The following is a 22,270-nucleotide window of genomic DNA, read 5'->3' on the forward strand; positions in this document are numbered from 1 at the left end:
AAGACACAAAAAGTAAGCCATCCCTGAGCCCCAGATCCTGAAAAATGAGAACGCTGTGGGTCTTGGAAAATGGAAACAAAAGTGCAATTCTTTTTTTTGCAAACGTCTGAATTTCTTTCACCACTTAGATAAAAGTAAAAGTATACATGTTTGGTATCTATAAACTCGTCCTGACCTGGGAACTTATATTGTCAGGTAAATTTTGCAAAATAGTGCACAGTAAATAAAAATAACAAAACAAACATGTAATTGCACTTCTTTTGCAATTTCACCAAACTTGGAGTTTTTTTCGCTTTTTCAAGTACCGTATAATATGAAGAATGCTGTCATTCAAAAGTACAACTCGTCCTGCAAAGAAATGACTATATTGACAGAAAAATAAAAAAGTTATGGATCTTGGAAGAAAGGGAGGAAAAATGAAAAACAGAAAATTTCCTGGGGTGAAGGGGTTAAATACTTTATATTTAGTATTCAAGAAATGGTGAAAATATTAAGTTAAAATAGAATGGTCATGGCATAACACGAGGAATAGACTACCTTAAAAACTTGAGTGAGTAAAATATAAATGTACATAAATATATTAAATGCAACATGGTTTTGAATACCAAAAATCATGAGCTTATCGGTCCACCAGGGAATATAAAGTACTCTTCAAACAGTGCTTATCAGCTCACTGGCTTACTTAACTTCGTATGATATCAATATAAATGTTCTTTCAGTTCTTGTTACCATAAATCAATAAAAGAAGTAAAAAAGGAAAAAGGAAAAAAACATGTTTTTCACTTACCAAACTATCCACCAAAAATGAAGACAGAATAACACCTTTACTGAGTGATTAGGTTACAGTGGCTGCCCATAAAAGTCTATGGAGAATGAAGGAGGAGCTGTAGAGGGAGGCAGAGATACGGACCCCGCTGCTAAGTGTTTGCTACTTCTCCCATGTCTGAATTCATAGTATCATTAACCAGTTCTGCTCCATGATGTCCTCATTGCTGCTGCTTCAGGGCATGTAAAGCAAAGTTAGGATAAACAACTATAGTCATCCTGTGAAGCCAGTTGTCATACTTAATGCCATGATTTTGATTATGTATCTCTTATTAAATCTTTATGCTGATTGTTCATAGCTCTCTTTTTATTCAATGTACCTCTGAATCTCCTGCATTGATATATGTTTAACCATTCATTAAGATTTTTAGGATTAATGACCAAACAGTTTTTTTGTTCACCTTTCTGAATTTGTCAGCCTAAAGGCTGCTTTACTAGCTAGCGATGTCGCTCGTGAAAGCACCCGCCCACGTCGTTTGTGAGTCACGGGCAAATCGCTGCCCGTGGCGCACAATATCACTAGTACCCATCACCTGGACCTACCTTGCCAGCGACATCGCTGTGGCCGGCGAACAGCCTCTTTTCTAAGGGGGCGGTTCGTGCAGGGCGTCACAGCGACATCACGCGGCAGGCGTCCAATAGAAGCGGAGAGACAGAGAGCAGCCGCATGAAAGACACGCCGACCTCGTTGCTGGAGGACACAGGTACGGTGCTGTTTGTCATTCCTGGGGTGTCACACGTAGCAAGATGTGCTGCCTCAGGAACGACGAACAACCTGCGTCCAAAAGCAGCAACAACATTTGGGAAATGGACAACGTGACAACGATCAACGATTTGGTGAGTATTTTATATCGTTAGCTTTCGCTCGTACGTGTCACACACAACAACGTCGCTAACAAGGCCGGATGTGCGTCACAAATTCCGTGACCCCAACGACATCTCGTTAGCGATGTCGTTGAGTGTAAAGCCCCCTTTATACAAAATATGCTCCATAGTTTAGATGTTAAAATGTGATTCTCTAAATAACATTAATGATTGTGGAATTTTTCAGTTGCCAAACAAAATCCAGCAGACACTGAAACCTCTTCTAAGAACATAAAGGGTTAAAATTAACAATAACTTTCCTTTTGATGAATGAATCAGATTCACATGCAGATAGAGTGGGTGAAATAAGTATTGAAAACTTCACCAATTTTCTAAGTAAATATATTTATAAAGGTGCTATTGGTATGATATTTTTACAGATGTTGGTAACAGCCCATCCAATCCACACAGGCAAAGAAATCACATTATAGTTGTCCATAAATTTCTTAAAGCAAGGAAGCCACGGCACATGCACAGACTGACATGGTCTTCAGCAAAATGGCACTGGTGGTGGCATATGTACAGATTGAATTCTCATCTTGTCTTTGAGTCAAGGTCGAAATCTGTACTTGCGCCACCCACGTTGCCATTTTGCTGAAGACCATTGAATGTCAGTCCGCGCATGCGCCGCCATTTCTGTAGGCAATGCTAGTGTCAAATTAAAAAAAAAGGCTAGTACAAATGCAGCAGAGCTGAAGACCCTACCCCCAGTCCTGTTCGTTCCATGAATAAAAAGGATATTGCACCAAAATCAAAAATTAAACAAGAAACAGGCAACAGATTTTATCACTACAGGTATCTAATAAATCCATATAACAGGGCCATTATGACCTTACCTTTACTTTAAAGTGCACCAATCACCAGGATTTTCCTATATAACCTAAAGCCAGTGCTATACTGCCACTATCAGGTGGATTCTATACATACCTTTAGTAGTCAGCTCGGATGTATAGGTTTTGAAACACAAGCAAGTAAAGTTTGTAAAATGATCAGCTTTTTGAATGACAGCAGCTGTCAATAAGCTGATAGCTGGTGTGAGTTTTCATAGTGATTCCTGCCACCCTGCCTGTCCATCCTCCCTGTTATTTATGCTAATCCTATTATAGAATCCTTTTAGTAAGTGACTAGAAGGACCTGTGCTGATGTCATATCCATATGACCATAAGGGGATGGGACTCATCCAACAGAAAAATAATATTGCTTCCTGGTAATCAGCTATGTTGGCTGAGGCCCTGCCCTTTTTGGTCACATGGTATGACATCAGCACAGGTCCTTCTAGTCACTTAGTAAAACAATTCTATAATAGAATTAGCATAAATAACGGGGAGGATGGACAAGCAGGGGGCGGGAATCACTATGAATACCTATCCCAGCTATCAGCTGATCGGCAGCTGCTGTCATTCAAAAAGCTGCTCATTTTACAAACTTTACTTGCTTGTGTTTCAAAACCTATACATCATAGCTGACAACTGAAGATATGTTTAGAATCAGACTGATAGCGCCAGTATAGCACTGGCTTTAGGTTATATAGGAAAATCCTAGTGATTGATGCGCTTTAACATATTAAATTGTGATGACATGCTCTCGTTAATACATTTCCCCTATTGTCTCCATTATATTTTGTGTCTATTTCATTTTAAGCATGGAAATAATGCATACATTTTACTCATACTTCACATATTAAGGCACTGGACGTAGAGATCTTACTGTTAAAGATTTATCCAACCTAAAAAGAAAATTAAAGTCATCATCCAACGTTACATAAGAAAATAAATGAACAATATTTATCTTCTTCCCCTTTAATTTTGCCATGATGCTCATCGGTTGTACTAGACTTTGCTTACAGCCGTTCTACCGGCATGATGGTTATGTGCTGAGCGCTGATGTCACCTTGTAATAACTATGAACCACTGTCAGTCATGGGACATTAATGCACCAACATATTTCCAAAATCCATGATTGTATAATAATTTGAAATGTAACTAAATTTTGTATGAATAGTTAAGGTATTACTGGTATAGTCACATAAAGTATCCTATAGTTGCATTTGGTAGTGTACGGTGTACCTTTGCCATGGAGGCTCCTGTACAGAGTTCTACATTTTCAGCATGGTCATATATTATGTACTGAGCTTCATTTGGTCACGGTGACATCTGGAAATTGCTCCCAACCATATCATCTCATTAGTGCGCGAAGATTAGAGATTCTATGCTAAATGTGTGTTCCACAGCAGGTCACTGTGTCCCATCTAAGCAAGGACATCAATAAACTGGTCAACACTCTGGGAATGCCTCTTGTAGCCAGCTTATTAAAACATATTTCATCCAGTGGGGAAAAAACATTTTGTAGACTAGATATATATCACAGAGTCTGTAAACCTCCTCCAAAATCCATGCCCAGAATAACGAAAAAAATGCTGAAAGTAGTAAACAACACTAGATGCTGATGCACAATCTACTCAGAAGGCTATATCGTTAATTAAAGCAGTTAGAATAAAGGTATTTGTCTTTATTGTCAATTCAGAGGTCAAAAATACAGTGGCTTCAAGGGAACCGGCTGCCAAAAATGAGCTATTTGGATTTTAAAGGGAATCTGTCACCAGGTTTTACTACTATAAAGTCCTTTGTGGTATTGCTACGCTCAGAAAAGTCATCCGATGTATGAAAATATAAAAATAATTAACTAGGTTGGTAAACACTGTAAAAAAAAAATTAAAGAACGACAAAATTAATTTTGGGTGGGTTATTGCAATTCCACAAAAAATGCTGCAACAAGCAGTCAAATCATAATATATATCCCAACACAGTAAAATAAGCCATGACACAGCTACGTCAACCAAAAAATGAAAACATTACAGGTTTGGAAAAAAAGCAACATAACTCCTAAAATGTATTTATTACAAACTTCTGATTTTTTTTTGTGCTTAGTGTATACACATGTGTGTATGTGCTTGGTGTATACGTGTGTGTGTGTGTGTGTGTGTGTGTGTGCTATTTGTGCATACACATATGTGTGTGTTTGTATGTGCTTAATGTGCTGTCTGTATACATACATGTGTATGTGCTTAGTGTATACATGTGTGTGCTACAGTATGTGTGTATATACATATGTGTATATGTGCTTGGTGTATTCATGTGTGTGGGCTATGTGTGTATATACATATGTGTGTGTTTGTATGTGTGCTCAGTGTACGTATGTGTGTATGTGCTTAATGTGCTGTGTGTATACATATGTGTGTATGTGCTTGGTGTATATGTGTGTGTGTGCTATTGTTAGGTCCGGGTGATGGTGGATCCTCTGGGCCGTGTACCGGACTCCCCCAGTGAGGCAACCTGGAGCTAACCCCTATACGGGGACTGTCCAGTCACCCCACCAGAGGGCCTAGGTACACGGTAGCCGGAGTACTAGCCGGGATAGCGTCCCTCAGGGAACGGGTAGAATGGAGTCTTTGGAGCCACAGAGTTCTTGGAGACAATTACAGGAGTCCGGTACGGGTGCCAGTTAGGAAGCTCAGGCGGGATCCGGGTTAGCTGGATGTGACGGGGAGGCAGCCGGGTGAAGCCGGGGACCACAGATGGGCACAGGCAGACGTAACGGTGGTGGGATTCCCCGCTGACGGACACCGGAGGACCTCTTGGCAATCCCGGATTCAGGAGCCGGTTACGGAGGCAGAGCAGGCTCTATGGAAGAGACAATATTAACACAGGTAAGGCACATGGGGACCTGGACTCCTAGCTTGCAGAACTCGTAGAACAGGCGACGCCCTCCAGACAGGAAGCTCCTAATATACCTGACCCTGACTGATGCAATATCCTGTTAGGGAGTGCTGGGCCTTTAAGAGGAGGTCAGTGACCGCGCGCGCGCCCTAATGCGCATGCGCGACGCCCGAGTGCCAGAGGCCAGAGCAGGGAGTGGTGCCGAGGAGGACGTGTGGCTGGAGGCAGGGAACCCGGGGACCGGAGCGGTGAGTGAGGAACGACGCCGGGACCCGGGGAGCGTGACAGTTATGTGTGTAGAAAGATATGTGTGTGTGTGTGTTTGTATGTATTCTCAATGTATATATGTGTGTATGTGCCTAATGTGTACATATGTGTGTGTAACATATAGTGTTTGTGTGACATACTGTGTGTACATTGTATCCATTTATAAATCACAGATACAAAGACGAGAGTGCATAGATGTAAACAGGTCGGACTCGGCAGTCGCCCAACGATCGAGCAAAATGCTGCTCATTCACCGGGTGATTGGATTGTTTATGGTTCTCGGCAGCATTTTGCCCGCTGCGGACTGCAGATGTGCTGCTGATAACATGATACTATAGGGGACAGATTGATCTACTAGTGATCGTCCTGGCCCCAGTATTTTCCGCTAACTTGTGTAAAAAGGCCGGGAAACAAGCACTGAACAATTTCAAAATTGTCGCTCGCACTTGTTTAACGATTTTGTTTCATGGTCTGAACTCAGCTCATGCAAATGTTGCCTATGCCATATGTGGGCATATAGGGCCCCACTTTAATCTTTTGCCCAGGGTCCCACTTTGTGTAAAACCAGCCCTGGTTACAAGCTCACCACTAAATGAATCCTCATCCTATCCTATCATCTGATCCTCATCCAACCTTAAAGTTTTATAACTGTAACTTCAATACTTAAACTCAAGTTCCCATGATATGAGCTTTAATATGAGAAAAGCAATTTTCGGATGGTAACCGAACACAGAGAACAACTATTTGTATATTTACAATGTTCTTCACTGAATACCAAATAATAGGGTGTGCAGTAATACATTCAAGCACTTTTATCCATGAACAAAAAGGATTATACACCGCCAAAGCAATTTACAGATACAATTCATCTAATATTGTACCTCTTTAAAATAGGCTGCACTTCAAATTGCATTAACATTGTGCTGCTTCTGACTAAAGCAATAGGAAAAAGCTTTTAAAATTTCTTCTATCAACCATATTTGCTTCTGATCTTTAAAATGGCCGAGTATCTACTTACACCATGAATACAAATATAGAAAGTATTTGTGAGATTTTTATTTACTGTTGCTGATATCTTTTTAGTTATAAACAAGAGCTTACATTTTTCAAAATGAACCTTCGCTCCTTTTATATTTTACAAAGGTTGTTCAAGGCTTATGTATTCATGACCTAATTTTAGAATAGGTCAGTAATATCAGATCGATGGGTACTTGACACCCGGCACCCCCACAGATCAGCTGTCAGCAGGTAGTATAAGGCCTTGTGCATATAGTGCATTTTTGATGCAGATTTGGTGCAGATTGTGGCCCAATTCTGCATGTGTTCCTTCATGGCAGCTATGCCAGCAAAGTCAAAGAGGCTTCTAAAGTGCTTACTTTTTACTACTATTCTGCAGCATGTCAATTTTTAGTGCATTTTTTTTCCTGTGTCTTTAGCCTTTCCACCCAGTGACTTCATAAAAGGAAAAATGGATGGCACAAAAAACACCAAAACAGATATGTTTTCTGGTGCGTTTTTCTGCCAGAAGGTGCAGATTTGATGCAGAAAAAATCTGCAATTTGCACTCCCTGAAGAAGTATTGACATGAAACGTACGTTGGGGCAGCAGAACCTGACAGATTCATACTTATAGCCCATATATACTCATATTATTATTATCCCTTCAATCAGCATTTCCCTTAATAGTCCTCTTATGCACTTATGCGGTTATTAACAAGTCCATTGTACTTTTATGTCCACATTAACTATGTTTGATACTGTGCACTGAGCTGTTACTTATTATTTATGTCCCCAGCTAACCATGCTTGATATTGTGCACTGAGCTGTTATTTTGTCTATCTATGCACTTTTGCTGGGCCAAGTGCAATAGCCCTATTTAACTATTTAATTCAACATAGGATTGAGGATCTATTTTGCCTAAATTTTGGGATAATATTTATTCTTCCCAGCTTATCTGAAATTAAATCTATATCTTAATTATTTATTCTTTTATGCTGGGATTTTGCAATAATGATAGTTTGCAATTTTAACATATTCCAAAATTTGGTATTATTGTTATAATTCATATTAATTCTTTGGGCACAATGAGATAATTTATTGATTATTTATTAAAAATTATAATAAATTAAGATACTGTAATCACTGTACATATACATTGGGCTTTACCTCGTGGCTTTGACTTAATTATTAATTTCTGGATATGGAATTTTTTCACATGCACTTGGCACTTTTACTATGTGATATATATTTTTTATCCTAACATATTGTAAATCATTATATATTATCGGCATTGTCCACTCTTTTCTGTCAAGTCCTGATACCTTTACTACCACTATCTTTAATGTTGTTTAAAATTTTATGAATAAATATACTTTTGTTAGTGTTGTTGTTGTTTATAATGTGCACACATAGCCTAAAAAGGCGTAACATTACAGTTCCATACACCATGTAGTGGCCATTCTGAGGTACTGCAGCTCAGCTTCAATTCACTTCAATGGGATCTGAACTTACAGCATCTAAAAAAAGCAACTTCACAGTGTATGGTGCCATGCTGTTCCAGGTCTGGTTGCAGAAGTGACAACCAACAGATTGATTGGGGTGCCAGGTATTGGACCCATCCCCATTGTTTAACCTAAAGACAGTGTATGTGACTGCTCTCTGCATCTATTTTTTCATTTTGGGGTTTTGGTTCAATTACAACTCCAAGAGTTGCGTTTGTCTATAGAAAACGTTAAAGATTCTGTTTTTTCCAACTCTTTTCTTCCACCTTTTATAAATCGCATGGGTGTTCTAGCTATTCAACAACGGTTAGAACACTCCCAACAATTTCCATGTAGTGGATAAAAAAGAAAAGGGTGAAAAGTGCCCTTCACTTCTATTGTATTAGCGAGGCTCGTTGTACACATCAGCTTTAACTGGCGCGCAGTGACCCTAGAAATGTACACCCGTCAAGGTCATGAGTAGTGATGGGCAGATCCGGACTGTAAAAGTCCAGATCCGCGTGGTTTCAAAAGTTTCCAAATACCGGATCTAGGCCTGGAGTTCTTAGGGAGCGTCAGCTAACGATCGGTGGCCGGGAAGTCGGAAACTAAATAAAAAAAAGGAAAAATGAAAATAAAACAAGCACACTATACTTACGGCGTTTCCAGCGCAGCTGTAACTACTTCCGGGTCGCTCACTTTTCTTTCAGGGCCCCTTATTAGCCTCATACATATTCACTGCTTCCCAATTCATTGGCCATCCTGGTGTCTGTGAATGGTTGCAGTCAGAGGTGCCCCCAGCCTGTGGGACAGCATCTGACTGCTTGCAATCATAGACCCTGTCTGCAGGTCACTATTGTAGTATAATAATAAATAAATAAATAAATCAACAAACTGGCATAGGGCCCCCCTATTATGATACCCAGCACAGATAAAGCATACGGCTACAAGCTGCAGCCCCCAGCCGTGCGCTTATCTTGGCTGTCTATCAAAATGAGAGGAACCACATGCAGTTTTTTTTAATTTTTTTAATTTTTTAAATTTATTAAATAATTTTAAAAAACAGCACGTGCCCCCCACCCCCACCCATTTTGATTCCCAGCCATGATAAAGCCTGGCAGCTGGGGGCTGGTATTCTCAGGCTGCTGGGACCCATGCTTATTGCCCCCCCCAGCTTAAAAACAGCAACCTGCAAGCCCCGGATTGTCGCATCCGTTAGATGTAACATTCCCAGAACTTTACCTGGCTCTTCCTGATTGCCCTTTTGCGGTGGCAGTTGGGGTAATAAGGGGTTAATAACAGCACACAGCTATCACTAAGCCCTAGATTAGTAATGGGAGGCATCTATGAGATCCTCCCATTACTAATTTGTAAGAGAAAAGAAATAAACACAAACACCACTCTCTTTTACCACTTTATTAACCCCCCAAAACACCCAGGTCTGCCGTAATCCACCATTTTTAAGTGCCGGATTATGGTCCCCATGTGCCGGATTATGGTCCCCATAGACTTATATGGGCTTCGGTGTCCCTCCAGATATCCGGGATCAATTCCAGAGCTGATTTTTTTAATTTTAAGTCCAGTTAGTCCCGCCGATTCCGGATATCTGTGAGTTTGCCCATCACTAGTCTTGAGTCTATTACTGGTTAAAATTACTCCACCAAAGTGGCATCAATTTTGATAAATTAGACTGGCGGACTTATCCGTATGCCATCCCACCCATGTCCTTCCCATTTTAGTGAAGCTGTCTCGTAATGGCATGAACTGTCAATAGTTGCAAACTTTTTGTAGAGTTTCTGAATCGAGCCCTTATGCCAGCGTCACACGGTATGATCTATCGTGCAATCGCACAAGCGATCGTACCTGCCCCCATCGTTTGTGCATCACGGGCAATTAGTTGCCCGTGGCGTACAAAGTCGTTAAACCCCCGTCACACGCACTTACCTGTTGAGCGACATGAACTGTCAATAGTTGCAAACTTTTTGTAGAGTTTCTGAATCGAGCCCTTATGCCAGCGTCACACGGTATGATCTCTCGTGCAATCGCACGAGCGATCGTACCTGCCCCCATCGTTTGTGCATCACGGGCAATTAGTTGCCCGTGGCGTACAAAGTCGTTAAACCCCCGTCACACGCACTTACCTGTTGAGCGACATGAACTGTCAATAGTTGCAAACTTTTTGTAGAGTTTCTGAATCGAGCCCTTATGCCAGCGTCACACGGTATGATCTCTCGTGCAATCGCACGAGCGATCGTACCTGCCCCCATCGTTTGTGCATCACGGGCAATTAGTTGACCGTGGTGTACAAAGTCGTTAAACCCCCGTCACACGCACTTACCTGTTGAGCGACGTCGCTGTGGGCGGCGAACATCCTCTTACCGAAGGGGGAGGGACGTTCGGCGTCACAGCGATGTCACACAGCGGCCGGCCAATAGAAGCGGAGGGCCGGAGATGAGCGTGACGTAACATCCCGCCCATCTTCTTCCTTCCGCATTAACGGCGGGACGCAGGTAAGCTGTGTTCGTTGTTCCCGGGGTGTCACACGGAGCGACGTGTGCTGCCTGGGGAACGATGAACAACCGGCGCGCAGAAGGAGGACCGACATTTTGAAAATGAACAACGTGTCAACGAGCAACGATAAGGTGAGTATTTTTGCTCGTTCACAGTCGTTCGGAGGTGTCACACGGTACGATATGTCAAACGATGCCGGATGTGTGTCACTAGCGACGTGACCCCGACGACATATCGCCCGATATATCATACCGTGTGACGCCGGCATTAGAGTTGTTGACATAAAGGCCCAGATTCCATAAGATTTGCGGTGTGCTAATAAATTGGCCACTAGAGTAAGATGTGCCAAATTTAGTAAGAGGTGCACGCTACATAATGAATCTGGCGTATCTAACAAGTGCTGTCCACCTCCCCCAGAAATATACTCCAGTCAGGAAGCAGAGTACATTTCAGCACTAAGTTATGTCTCCAAAGTGGCATAACTTTTTTATGAATTTGGCCTGGGGCAGAGCCATGACCTGTTTTCCCCAGGCTTTGCCTATATTGACGCAGCTGGTGGGGGCTGGCATGAAAATGCCAAAACTTCCTAGTTGTGCATAAATTTTGTTATTTATTAAGTTGTTTAAAAATTCTGGAATAAACACTTTAATGAATCAGCCCTTAAATATATAACATTAACTTTTATTTAACAGTTTAAATAAACTGCAATTTCTATGAAAAGCGCAGTAGATATGCGAGATAGAAGCACGTTTTAAGCCGATAATAATGATTATTACTACTCTACAGCCTAAATATATAATGGCGTATGTCCAAGTAGGCAATTACATTTTAGGTTTCAATAGTTGAATAATTGAAAAGCATTTTAGTTGTTTTTTTCAAAATGCAATATAGTAATAGACAAGAAAAACATTACAAATGTTTGCCAGCAAAAACACATTATCAACCAGAGGGGAGGAATTATCATAAAGCAAATGCATAGAATCTAATTATTTTGGAAACTACTAAAGAAAATGGCAATGTTCCTGCAAAAGCTGTATTGATGACCTTAAGAAAGTGAATAAGCTAGAAAGAAATAATAAAACAGCCTTAATCTGTCCTGGTGAAGGGGAATAAAAGTGGGGGGAAACCTTGTGGAATGAACCGTTTTATTGTTCCAATTTATCAGAAGAAAAAAAAGAATCCTGATTTAAAGTATTATGCTATTATATGTTTATATATCTCATTACCAAACCCGTGTGTATCCATGGTAACAGACTACAAAATAAACCCTGTGCAGTCTGGTTCTCCAGTAATATTATCTTCTAGCTGTTCCCCCTATTCTTACTAAAATACATTACAAGGGCGGACATAGCATTGGTGCAACCCAGGAAGCCACACAGGGGCCCGAGAGGTAAGGGGCCACTTCTGCCTCCAAAGGTGGTGGTTGTCTCGTGTGTGTCACGAGTGAAAGGCAGTCATGTGGTTTCAGGCAATAGAAGGTCATAGCGTTTGGGTGCACAAAATGCTCCCTGACGTTCTGTTGTTCCTGTTGTTATAATTCATTGTACTAGGTAACTTTCCTGCTGGATTTTCATTGGTTCCCCTTTAGGACCCTGAGGAGATAAACATATGTCTAGCTGCTGATTATTAGTATTCCCCTTGTGCTTAAATACTCCTATCTTCTCTTGACTTGTGCTTGTGATATTCAGTTCATTCAGTACTGGTTGCAAGCAGGTGGCTTGTACTCATCTGTGGTATGATTGCTGCAACTTTGTTGAACGTCTGCCTGAGTCATCTGTGGATAAGTAGTTCATGCATTTCCCCCCCGTGTGTCCTCCTTGTGTCTTCCTTTAGCATTTAGTGATGTTGACGAAGAGCTCATCCCACCCGTTCCATATTTAGGGTCCAGCACTAGGAATACCAAGGGTCAGGTGTCTGGCTCGGCGCATAGGTGCGGAACCTATCTAAGGTGGTGAGAGACCCCAGAGACCAGCGGTAGATTTGGTCACCATCGCCCCCTTCCCTAGACACAGGGATCACCTTCCCTTTCGTTGCTTGCTTGGTACTTCCCCATACCTAGTGTGACAGTGGTATTATGTATTACAAAAAGCTAGTGGACTGCAAATGGCCCATGTACTGTTCTTTCACAGGGACCCTCTTCTGTCTGTGTCTGCTCCTGATACATTTAGTAGCTTACCTAGAAATAGGGGACAGATGTAGGTGAGCATGAAGACATGTAGAGATGAAACTTTGCAAAGCTTAGATAGAAGCTGTATAAAGATGTTCGAATATGTGTACATTGTACATACAGTAAACTTGTTTTTTTTATATATATATATATATATATATATATACATATATATATATATATATATAAATTATTTATCGCATACTTGATTTTCAATAAGGTAAAAACATTGCAAACATAAGGAATAATAAACCACAATACCAATACAGAAATAAAAAATGCAAAAATGAATATGGTTAATAAGCCCCAACCCAACCTTTACCATTCACTTCTGGAGATACAATCAATGTGTGTTTGTAGTATTACAGAAGAGCTGTGGTGCATAACCCTTAATGAAAACAGAAAATGAAAAAAAAGAACAGTAAGAGAATCAAAATTGGATTAGAAGGAGCAGTGAGAGGGTCACGTTGCTATGACATGACAACTGTACATTGATTTAAAGAGAATGTGTCACCAAATCCACTAAATCTGAGAGCAGCATCATTTGGAAACAGATACCAGCAACTCTCACTTATTGGAATACCTGCTTTAGTTTTGATAAAATCACTGTTTTATCATCAGGAGATGCTGCTATTTAGTGCTACATGTTCATGAGTTCTGTGTAACTCTGCCCCACCACTGATTATCAGCTTTCTGCATATGCAGTGTGTACAGTAAGCTGCCAATCAGTGGTGTGGGCGAGGCTATTCAGAACTCAGCGTTCAGAGATCTGGTAGATCTGTAGCAGATAAAACAGAGATTTTAACAAAACTACAGCAACCAGCTACATAAGTGACACATTACTGGAATCAGGGTCTCTACCCCTAAATCATGCTGCTCTCACATGATGAGAGATTCCATTTAATAACACGTTCACTTAGTTTGTCATATATTGTTAGTAAATAAAAGTTGTAGGTAGAGAATCAGGGGGTAAATAATCTAAAGGATGAGATTTTCTATTATTAGCAGTGATGCCTTACTTGTCATTGTCATATGTTGCCTGTTGTAAGAAGGTTATAATAATGAGTAGAAAATGGATTAAAACAATGATAATCTGATACTTGCTGATTATTGTTCTGATCAGTTTTTTAGATATTTGCAGTGAATAATTATAAAACATCTATTCAAATTATCTCATCAGAGAGGAAGGAGACAAACTCTAGCGCCACCTATTGGAGGTAGCAATCCTAAAAGTCAAAAGTGGCTCTTTAACGAGCTTTGTCATATGACCTTGGATTTATGCTAGATCAGAAGCTCAATTTGCAGACACTGTGTTTCAGGATGATTGTCCCTCGTCAGTGCAAAGTATGAGATCTGATTTGGCTGTTTGGCTGGGTTCTAAGGGGAAAACATTTCTCCTTGCGGAGACTGACAAACCAATCTGGCTGTCAGTGGTGAGGAGTCTTATAGCTGCAATGCTCCTCTGGGAAATATTCAAATTGTCTCTTCAGGGAGGAAGGAGACAAACTCTAGCGCCACCTATTGGAAGTAGCAATCCTAGGTCATATTAAAAGGCTTGTTCAAGAGTTACTTTTGACGTTGAGGATTGCTACTTCCAATTGGTGACGCTAGAGTTTGTGTCCTTCCTCCATGAAGAGACAATTTGAATATTTCCCAGGGGAGCATTGCAGCTATAAGACTCCTCACCACTGACAGCCAGACTGGTTTGTCAGTCAGTGATGAGGAGACATAGCTTTTTTCATATGACCTAGGATTGATGCCCGATCAGAACCTCAATTTGCAGACACAGTGTTTTCGGATGAAAAGACTTGTTAAAGAGACACTTAGGACTTTTAGGATTGCTACTTCCAATAGGTGGCACTAGAGTTTGTCTCCTTCCTCCCTGAAGAGACAATTTGAAAATATCCCAGAGGAGCATTGCAGCTATAAGTCTCCTCACCAATGACAGCCAGATTGGTTTGTCAGTCTCCGCAAGGCGAAAAGTTCTCCCCTTATAAAACATGTAAACTGGAAAATGACTGATCACGATTTTCTTGTCTTTTTTTCAGACAGCAATTTTGTCTTGGGGAACGCTCAGGTGCTGAACTTGTTCCCCATAGTCTATTGCTCCGATGGGTTCTGTGACTTGACTGGATTTGCCCGGGCTGAAGTGATGCAGAAGAGCTGTGCCTGTAAGTTTCTCTATGGCCAAGAAACCAGCGAGCAACTAAAGGTTCAGATTCAGAAAGCTCTGGACGAGAAAAGGGAGTTCAAGACCGAAATCATTCTCTATCGGAAGACTGGTGAGTAATGACTTGCTTCTCCCATCGAGAAGATCTGTACCGGTGTGTCTGCAGGCGTACCTACCTTTATCCATGGGCTTGGAAGGTGTATTTCACATACACAATATTTTATTTCACTGTATTGTTTTAAGATAAAATAGTTAATTAGCCAAAGGTCAGTAAGACTAATGTTATTGATGAGCCTACTCCATGATACAATAGGAAAAAACAGTTTGTATGTCCCTATAATGTTCTAGGTGTAAGAAAATATTGCAATATATCTTAATATATACACCAATAAGGCTACTGAAAGGGACTGAAAATAAATGAATGGATTAATAATTAACAGCCAGAATCCATCGGGGATGTACCGGCTTACTTTATTTTAATGTGTTTCCATTTCAGACAGTCGTTACCTAGCATAATACCTATTCTTCATAGTTGGCCATTCTGCTTGTTGGCCACGACTTTCTGTCATTCAGTAATTAGATACCTTAAAGGGAACCTGTCACCAGATTTGTCCCATATAAGCTACAGACACTACCAGTGAGCTCTTATATACTGCATTCTAGGATCCTGTATATAAGAGCCCAGGCTGCGCTGTATATATAAAAGATCTTTTTATTATACTCACCTGTGGGGAGGTCCAATCCGATGGGCATCACTGGTCTCAGTCCAGAGCCTCCTATCTTCCGTCCATCATCGTCCTCCTTCCCAGCTCTGTGTAGATGACATGTCCTACATCATCCACACAGAGGCCTCTATTTTGCTCCTGCGCATGCGCACTTCTCTTTGCCCTGCTGTGGGCAGAGCATAATACTGTAATGTATAGGCGTGGGGAAAGGTCGAAGATCACCAGCGCACGCGCACTACAATACTCTGGTCTGCCCCCAGCAGAGCAGAGAGAAGTGCGCATGTACAGGAGCACAATGGAGGACACTGTGTGGATGACGTAGGAAACGTCATCTACACGGAGCTGGCAAGGGGGACAGCAACTGCAGAGGATAGAGGTGGCGCCGGACCTGAGACCAGCAATGCCCATCGGACCTGACCGGTTTGGTGAGTATAATGAAAGCTGTTTTTACGTTATATAGAGCGGCCTGGGCTCTAATATACAGTATTCTAGAATGCTGTATACAAGGGTTTACTAGTGGTGGCTGCAGATTATAAGGGACCAACCTGGTGACAGGTTCCTTTTAATGTTCACAACCTGCCACTTGAAATATGATGCCCAAACTACAGGTAGCATACATCAGAGACCGGTTCTGTTATTACAAGGACCCAGGCTAAGGACAAGGAGACAAAGAAGACTAGTCATGGAGGCAGGACTTCTAGTCTCTGCTTAACTAACAGATCTCAGGCTGTGAGGTATAGAGGGGGACCTGTCAATTAAGACGTGTCATGGAGGAAAAAACAGAGAGGATCAACTCCTTTGACTAGCCTTAATCACCGTATCTCTGGTCCAATTTACGCTATGTTTTCTCTAAAATATTGCAGCATAGATGTTTATAATGAGGAATCGGGCTCTAATTCATGCAGCCTATTGGTTCAAGCTGCGTGACTCACAAGACAGGCTTCCTTTAAAGTGGATGTGTCTACAGATTTCACAACACAAACTACATACATTATTAAGTAGATCTCTTAAATCTGATGAGGCTGGTGTACTTACTTTAAAACATCAAGTCAGAGTGGCTGTATAATCATTTATTGAGTCCAGCAGTTTTTTCAATTCTGGAAGCACTTTGATAGGTTGTAGGACCATATCCATCAATGTAGAACATGCTTCATAACTATGAAAAATTGTGTATTTTATGGCTTCAAACTCCCACCACCAAGTGCTACGAAGCCTTTATATATAGCGCTTAGCATAAATGAGTACACCCCTCTTGCAATTAAAACTGTAATCATAATCTGACTGAACACAAGAACAATTTCCAATATTTTGACAAGATTGAGTTTCATTGAACATTTTTTTAACATGAAGGAAAAGATAATATAACTTTCATTACAAAATCTTCAATTTTACTCAAATTAGTTGATGCAATAATGAATACACCCAACCATTAAAAACATACTAGGTCTAGTATTTTGTATGATCTCCATGAAGAACAGCACAAAGTCTTCTAGGCATGAAGTGAACAAGTTGGTGAATTATTGCAACATATATTTATCTTCTATTCCTCAATAACGACCTCCATTAGAGCCTGGATTTTGAATGGAGAGTGATGACAACTCGTCTCTTCCCCATTGGTGATTTGAATGGGTTCAGATCAGGAGACACCTGGCCACTTAATCACTTTCACCTTGTTCTTTTTCATAAATTAAACAGATGTATATTTGGATTATTGTCATGTTAGAAAAGTGCACGTCTACCAAGGGCACTGAGTGATAACAGTATCTTCTCTTTCAATATAGAGCATGTGTGAATTTATGATACCATAAATGAAATGTAGCTCCTGACACCAGCAGTGCTCATGCAGCCGCACATAAGGAGACGATCACCACCATATTTCACTGTAGGCACCATGCATCTAAAATTTGTATTCCTCACCTTTGTGACACCATCAGTTTCAAAAACCTTTATCTTGGTCTCATCACTCCAGAGTACAGAGTCCTAGTGGTCTTCATATTTTTCAGCATTGGCCCTGGCAAATTGTAGGTGGCTTTTTTGTGCATGGGATTTAGGAGAGGCTTCCTCGTTGATGACAGCCCCCTGCAGTCTATGCCATATTGTATCACAGGAAACACTCACCCCAGATTGGCTTTCTATTTCATTACATAACTGCAGTGAACTTGCATGTCAACTTTCTTCAACCATTCTCATTAAAAGACACTCCTGTATAGGTGTTAGCTTCCATAGTTGGCCTGGACGTATTTGTGACATGACTGTAATTACATTTTCTATCACCTTTGCTACATTATTCTGACTGATAACTAAAGCTTTGATTATCTTCTTGGAGCTTTCAAATTTCTTGTGTAAATTATTTTCTTTCTCTGGTCTTGTGACATTTCTCTTCCATGTGGTGCCATTGCTGACAGCATGAAATGGCAAGGGGTATTTTTTGTTAAGTAACACACCTTTTTATAGCCACCTTTTGTTGCACACCTGTTTAGTGAATAGACTTGTGGTTGGATTGTTGTTAATTAGAATTGTGTAATGTAAAATTGAGCTTTGCTCTTAAAACTTTATTGGGGTGTACTTATTTTTTCAACATGGTTTTAAACTAATTTGTTAGGAAAATAGCTTTTTGGGCTATGCAAAATACCAAATATTGCTTGCAATCAATAGCCCACATTTGTGGGAGTATTTTGTCATAAGGTATCCCATAGAAAATGTTGATTATGAAAGGAAACTACAGGTTTTCTGACAAATCTGTTGGGCTGTGCTCATTTATTCCTAGTACTGTACCATCAGACTGTTTTGTTGGGCTATATTGTCCCACTATATGCTTCTGATTTCATTGTGTAGAACTCAGAGATTGTACATTGCTATATGGTCACGATGCAGTGCCGTTGGCATACGGAGCTGTTACCATTGTGTGCGGGCTCTATATGCCAATGTACATGCACATGGCTCTGCTTGAGATTTATCTCATATCCAAAGTGTTTGTGAATAAGTTGGCGCTATATGAATAAAAAAGAATTGAATACCGTGTGTTTCACAGAGACAAGCCAATCGAGCTTTTCTACCTAGAGACGCTATTTGATGAATCACTTAGTTACTTGTTATATGCACTAGAAAGAAACGCATACGCGACAAGGTTGACCCACCTTAGCTCCACCATAACTATTGTACATTGTTCCTTCTGGTCTAGCAGATGTACGAGTGAGGCCGCAGCACTGTATGTGTTAGTTACTGACTGGATTTGGTTCACGCTGTGCTTTGATGCTCTATATCACACAAACTGGCAGTGAGCATTAGCAAAGCTTCCAATTTCTCTTCCAATGTCTGCAGTTCAGTGAATCCTTCCCTCGGTGGTTTCAGGCTTGGATGTTTGTACAAATTAGTCATTATACACAGATGGGATGTCTTCTGGGGTTAAATATCTTTTTCAGTTTCCCAATATTTGAGAGAGTTTATCTCCGTCCTGTTAGATATGGAATCTCTGTGTTTACTCTAGATTGCCTATTTTTTTATACCGTTGTCATTATGTGCAGAAATGACACTATGTCCACACTGGGAGGCTCTTTGGGCGTTCTCTATTCCGCTCACACTTCAGCCATACTGGTCCATCCATCTATTCATTACGTTTTTTTTAATTAAAGGGAACCAACCATCAGGATTTTCATATATAAAGTAAAACCAGTGCTATACTAGCGCTAGGATGCTGAATGTAAGCATAGCTTTTATTTAGAGATTGGATGTTTTATTTCAGAAATATATGCAAGTAAAGTTCCAGCAATGCACTGTTATTTGATTGACAGGTGCAACAGGAAGGGAATATGTAGGTCGAGTCTTGTTATCTATTCGCCCCTGTCTGCCTGCCTGGCCTTCTGCGCCACTGTCACCATCACACACGTTAATTCCGGCACCAGTGACGCACCCAGGGCTGGCGGGGTACTCGGTCCCAGGCCTTGAATCATGGGGACATGTCACTGGGATGGCTGGTGCCCGCTTCCATGGCCCTGGGGGGTCACTTACAAAAGGGGAAATTAAGGAGAATGAAAATAAAAAAATGTTTTTCGTTACATCACTTGTGGTATGCGGCTATCTGGGGAAAGCCGCTGCTGCAATTTCTCTCACTGCTGGGACTGGTGGAATTGAGCAGCTTGAATGTTATGGCCCTCCGCAAGTAGAGCTAAGCCCCAGGGGAAAATGATACTGGTTGTAGTATGGTGAAAGTTGGTGATGCAGGGGTGTAGCAAGAATTCAGACAACACAGGATTACGGTTCAACTTGTGCTTTACTCACTGGTTCTATGAAGCTGCAACTCGGCTGGTGCTGGTCTCTACCAATCTGGGCCTCAGGTAATCCAGTTTTTCCTTGATCTCAATGCCGGTGTGGTGACCTGGTGAGATTTACTTCCATGTACCCATCTGCAGTTGGTCAGTCCCCGTGGCCTGAAGCGTTTTGGGGTCCCCTCCTGTTGTCACAGTCCTGGCGCATATGGCAGGCAGCTTGAACCTATCTTGGGTTGGACCTATGTCCAAGTTCCTGGGTTCCCTCTTTGCTGCTGTGCCCCGGACACTAACATTGGTGAGGAACCTTGATGATTCCCTCACCGGGCTGTTTGGCCATAATGACCATCGTTACATTTGGAGGGAAAATCGAGAAGCTTTGAAGCCTTAGAACACCATCCCAACTATGAAACATTGGGATGGCAGCATCATGTTGTGGGGTTGTTTTGCCGCAGAAGGGACTGGTGCACTTCACAATATAGATGGCATCATAAGGAAAGAAGATTATGTGGCAATACTGAAACAACAGCTCAAGACATCAGTCAGGAACAAATTAGTCTTCCAAATGGACAATGACCCAAATCGTACTGTCAAACTGGTAACAAAGTCGCTTAAAAATAACAAAGTCAATGTTTTGGAGGGGCCATCAGAAAGTCCTGATCTCAATCCTATTAAAAATTTATGGGCAAAGCTAAAAAAGGAAGTGAGAGCAAGGCGATCTACAAACATGGCTCAGTTACACCAGTTCTGTCAGGAAGAATGGGCCCAAATTTATACCAACTAATGTGAGAAGCTTGTGGAAGGATATCCAAAACGTTTGACCCAAGTCATAAAGTTTAAGGCAGGGGTCTCAAACTCGACTGGGTATAAGGGCCGCACATAGAAAAAAATAATTTGAGGGGCTGCATTCTTTTCAGGACAAAGTGACATTTTTATTCGTACCATACTTTTTTTTTCTGTACACCTATGGGTCAGTGTTTTTGAATATTTTTAGTTTGTTTATTATATTTCTAAACATTCTTGCTGGTAAAAAAAAATTCATGCTTTATTTTGATGGGGTTTTTTTTACATTTTATCCCCTTTTTGTAAGTAATGCAGTTTTACAATTAGCACCATATAGTAATCTTGGCCAATATATTGTAGTAATGTTCCCATCCTGGTCCTCATCTTTTAGTAATGTCCCTCATCCTGTTCCCCTTCTTGTAGCAATGTGCACCATCCTGGTTCCCATTCTGTAGTGATGTACCTATTTTTGTCTCCTTGTAGTAATGTGCACATCGTTATTTCCATCCTGTAGTAATGTGCCAATCCTTGTCCCCGTCCTGTAATAATGTGCTCATCCTTGTCCCCTTCTTGTAGTAATGCACCCCATTCTTATCCCCATCCTGTAGTAATGTCCCCATCCTGGTCCTCATCCTGTAGTAATCTGCCCCATCCTTGTCCCCATACTGTAGTAATGTCCTCAGGGCCACCACTAGGATTTCAGGGCCCCATACTGAAAAACTTTTGGGGCCCCCTTGAGGCTCCGCCCAGGCTCCACCCCTCAAACTTTCCTCAGTCTGCTGATGCTCTTGGAAAACCATATATATATATACAGTACAGACCAAAAGTCTGGACATACCTTCTCATTCAAAGAGTTTTCTTTATTTTCAGGACTCTGAAAATTGTATATTCACATTGAAGGCATCAAAACTATGAATTAAAACATGTGGAATGAAATACTTAAAAAAGTGTGAAATAACTGAAAATATGTCTTATATTCTAGGTTCTTGAAAGTAGCCACCTTTTGCTTTGATTACTGCTTTGCACACTCTTGGCATTCTCTTGATGAGCTTCAAGAGGTAGTCACCGGAAATGGTTTTCCAACAGTCTTGAAGGAGTTCCCAGAGATGCTTAGCACTTGTTGGCCCTTTTGCCTTCACTCTGCAGTCCAGCTCACCCCAAACTATCTCGATTGAGTTCAGGTCTGGTGACTGTGGAGACCAGGTCATCTGGCGTAGTACCCCATCACTGTCCTTCTTAGTCAAATAGCCCTTACACAGCCTGGAGGTGTGTTTGGGGTCATTGTCCTATTGAAAAATAAATGATGGTCCAACTAAACGCATACCGGATGGAATAGCTCACTGCTGCAAGATGTTGTGGTAGCCATGCTGGTTCAGTATGCCTTCAATTTTGAATAAATCCCCAACAGTGTAACCAGCAAAGCACCTCCATACCATCACACCTCCTCCTCCATGCTTCACGGTGGGAACCAGCCATGAAGAGTCCATCCGTTCACCTT

At 41.2% G+C, this 22,270-nt stretch overlaps 1 protein-coding gene across 1 annotated transcript in view; it reads left to right on the forward strand.

Moving 5' to 3' along the window:
- LOC142245158 (voltage-gated delayed rectifier potassium channel KCNH8-like) overlaps positions 1 to 22,270 on the forward strand; it is a 771,887-nt gene that overhangs the window by 291,414 nt on the left and 458,203 nt on the right. The window contains exon 2 of the mRNA XM_075317583.1: positions 14,878 to 15,111. Coding sequence (XP_075173698.1) covers positions 14,878 to 15,111 — 234 coding nt within the window. The remainder of the gene's footprint in view (positions 1 to 14,877; positions 15,112 to 22,270) is intronic.

The sequence above is a fragment of the Anomaloglossus baeobatrachus genome, chromosome 7, assembly GCF_048569485.1.
Source record: "Anomaloglossus baeobatrachus isolate aAnoBae1 chromosome 7, aAnoBae1.hap1, whole genome shotgun sequence".
NCBI classification, from domain to species: Eukaryota; Metazoa; Chordata; class Amphibia; order Anura; family Aromobatidae; genus Anomaloglossus; species Anomaloglossus baeobatrachus.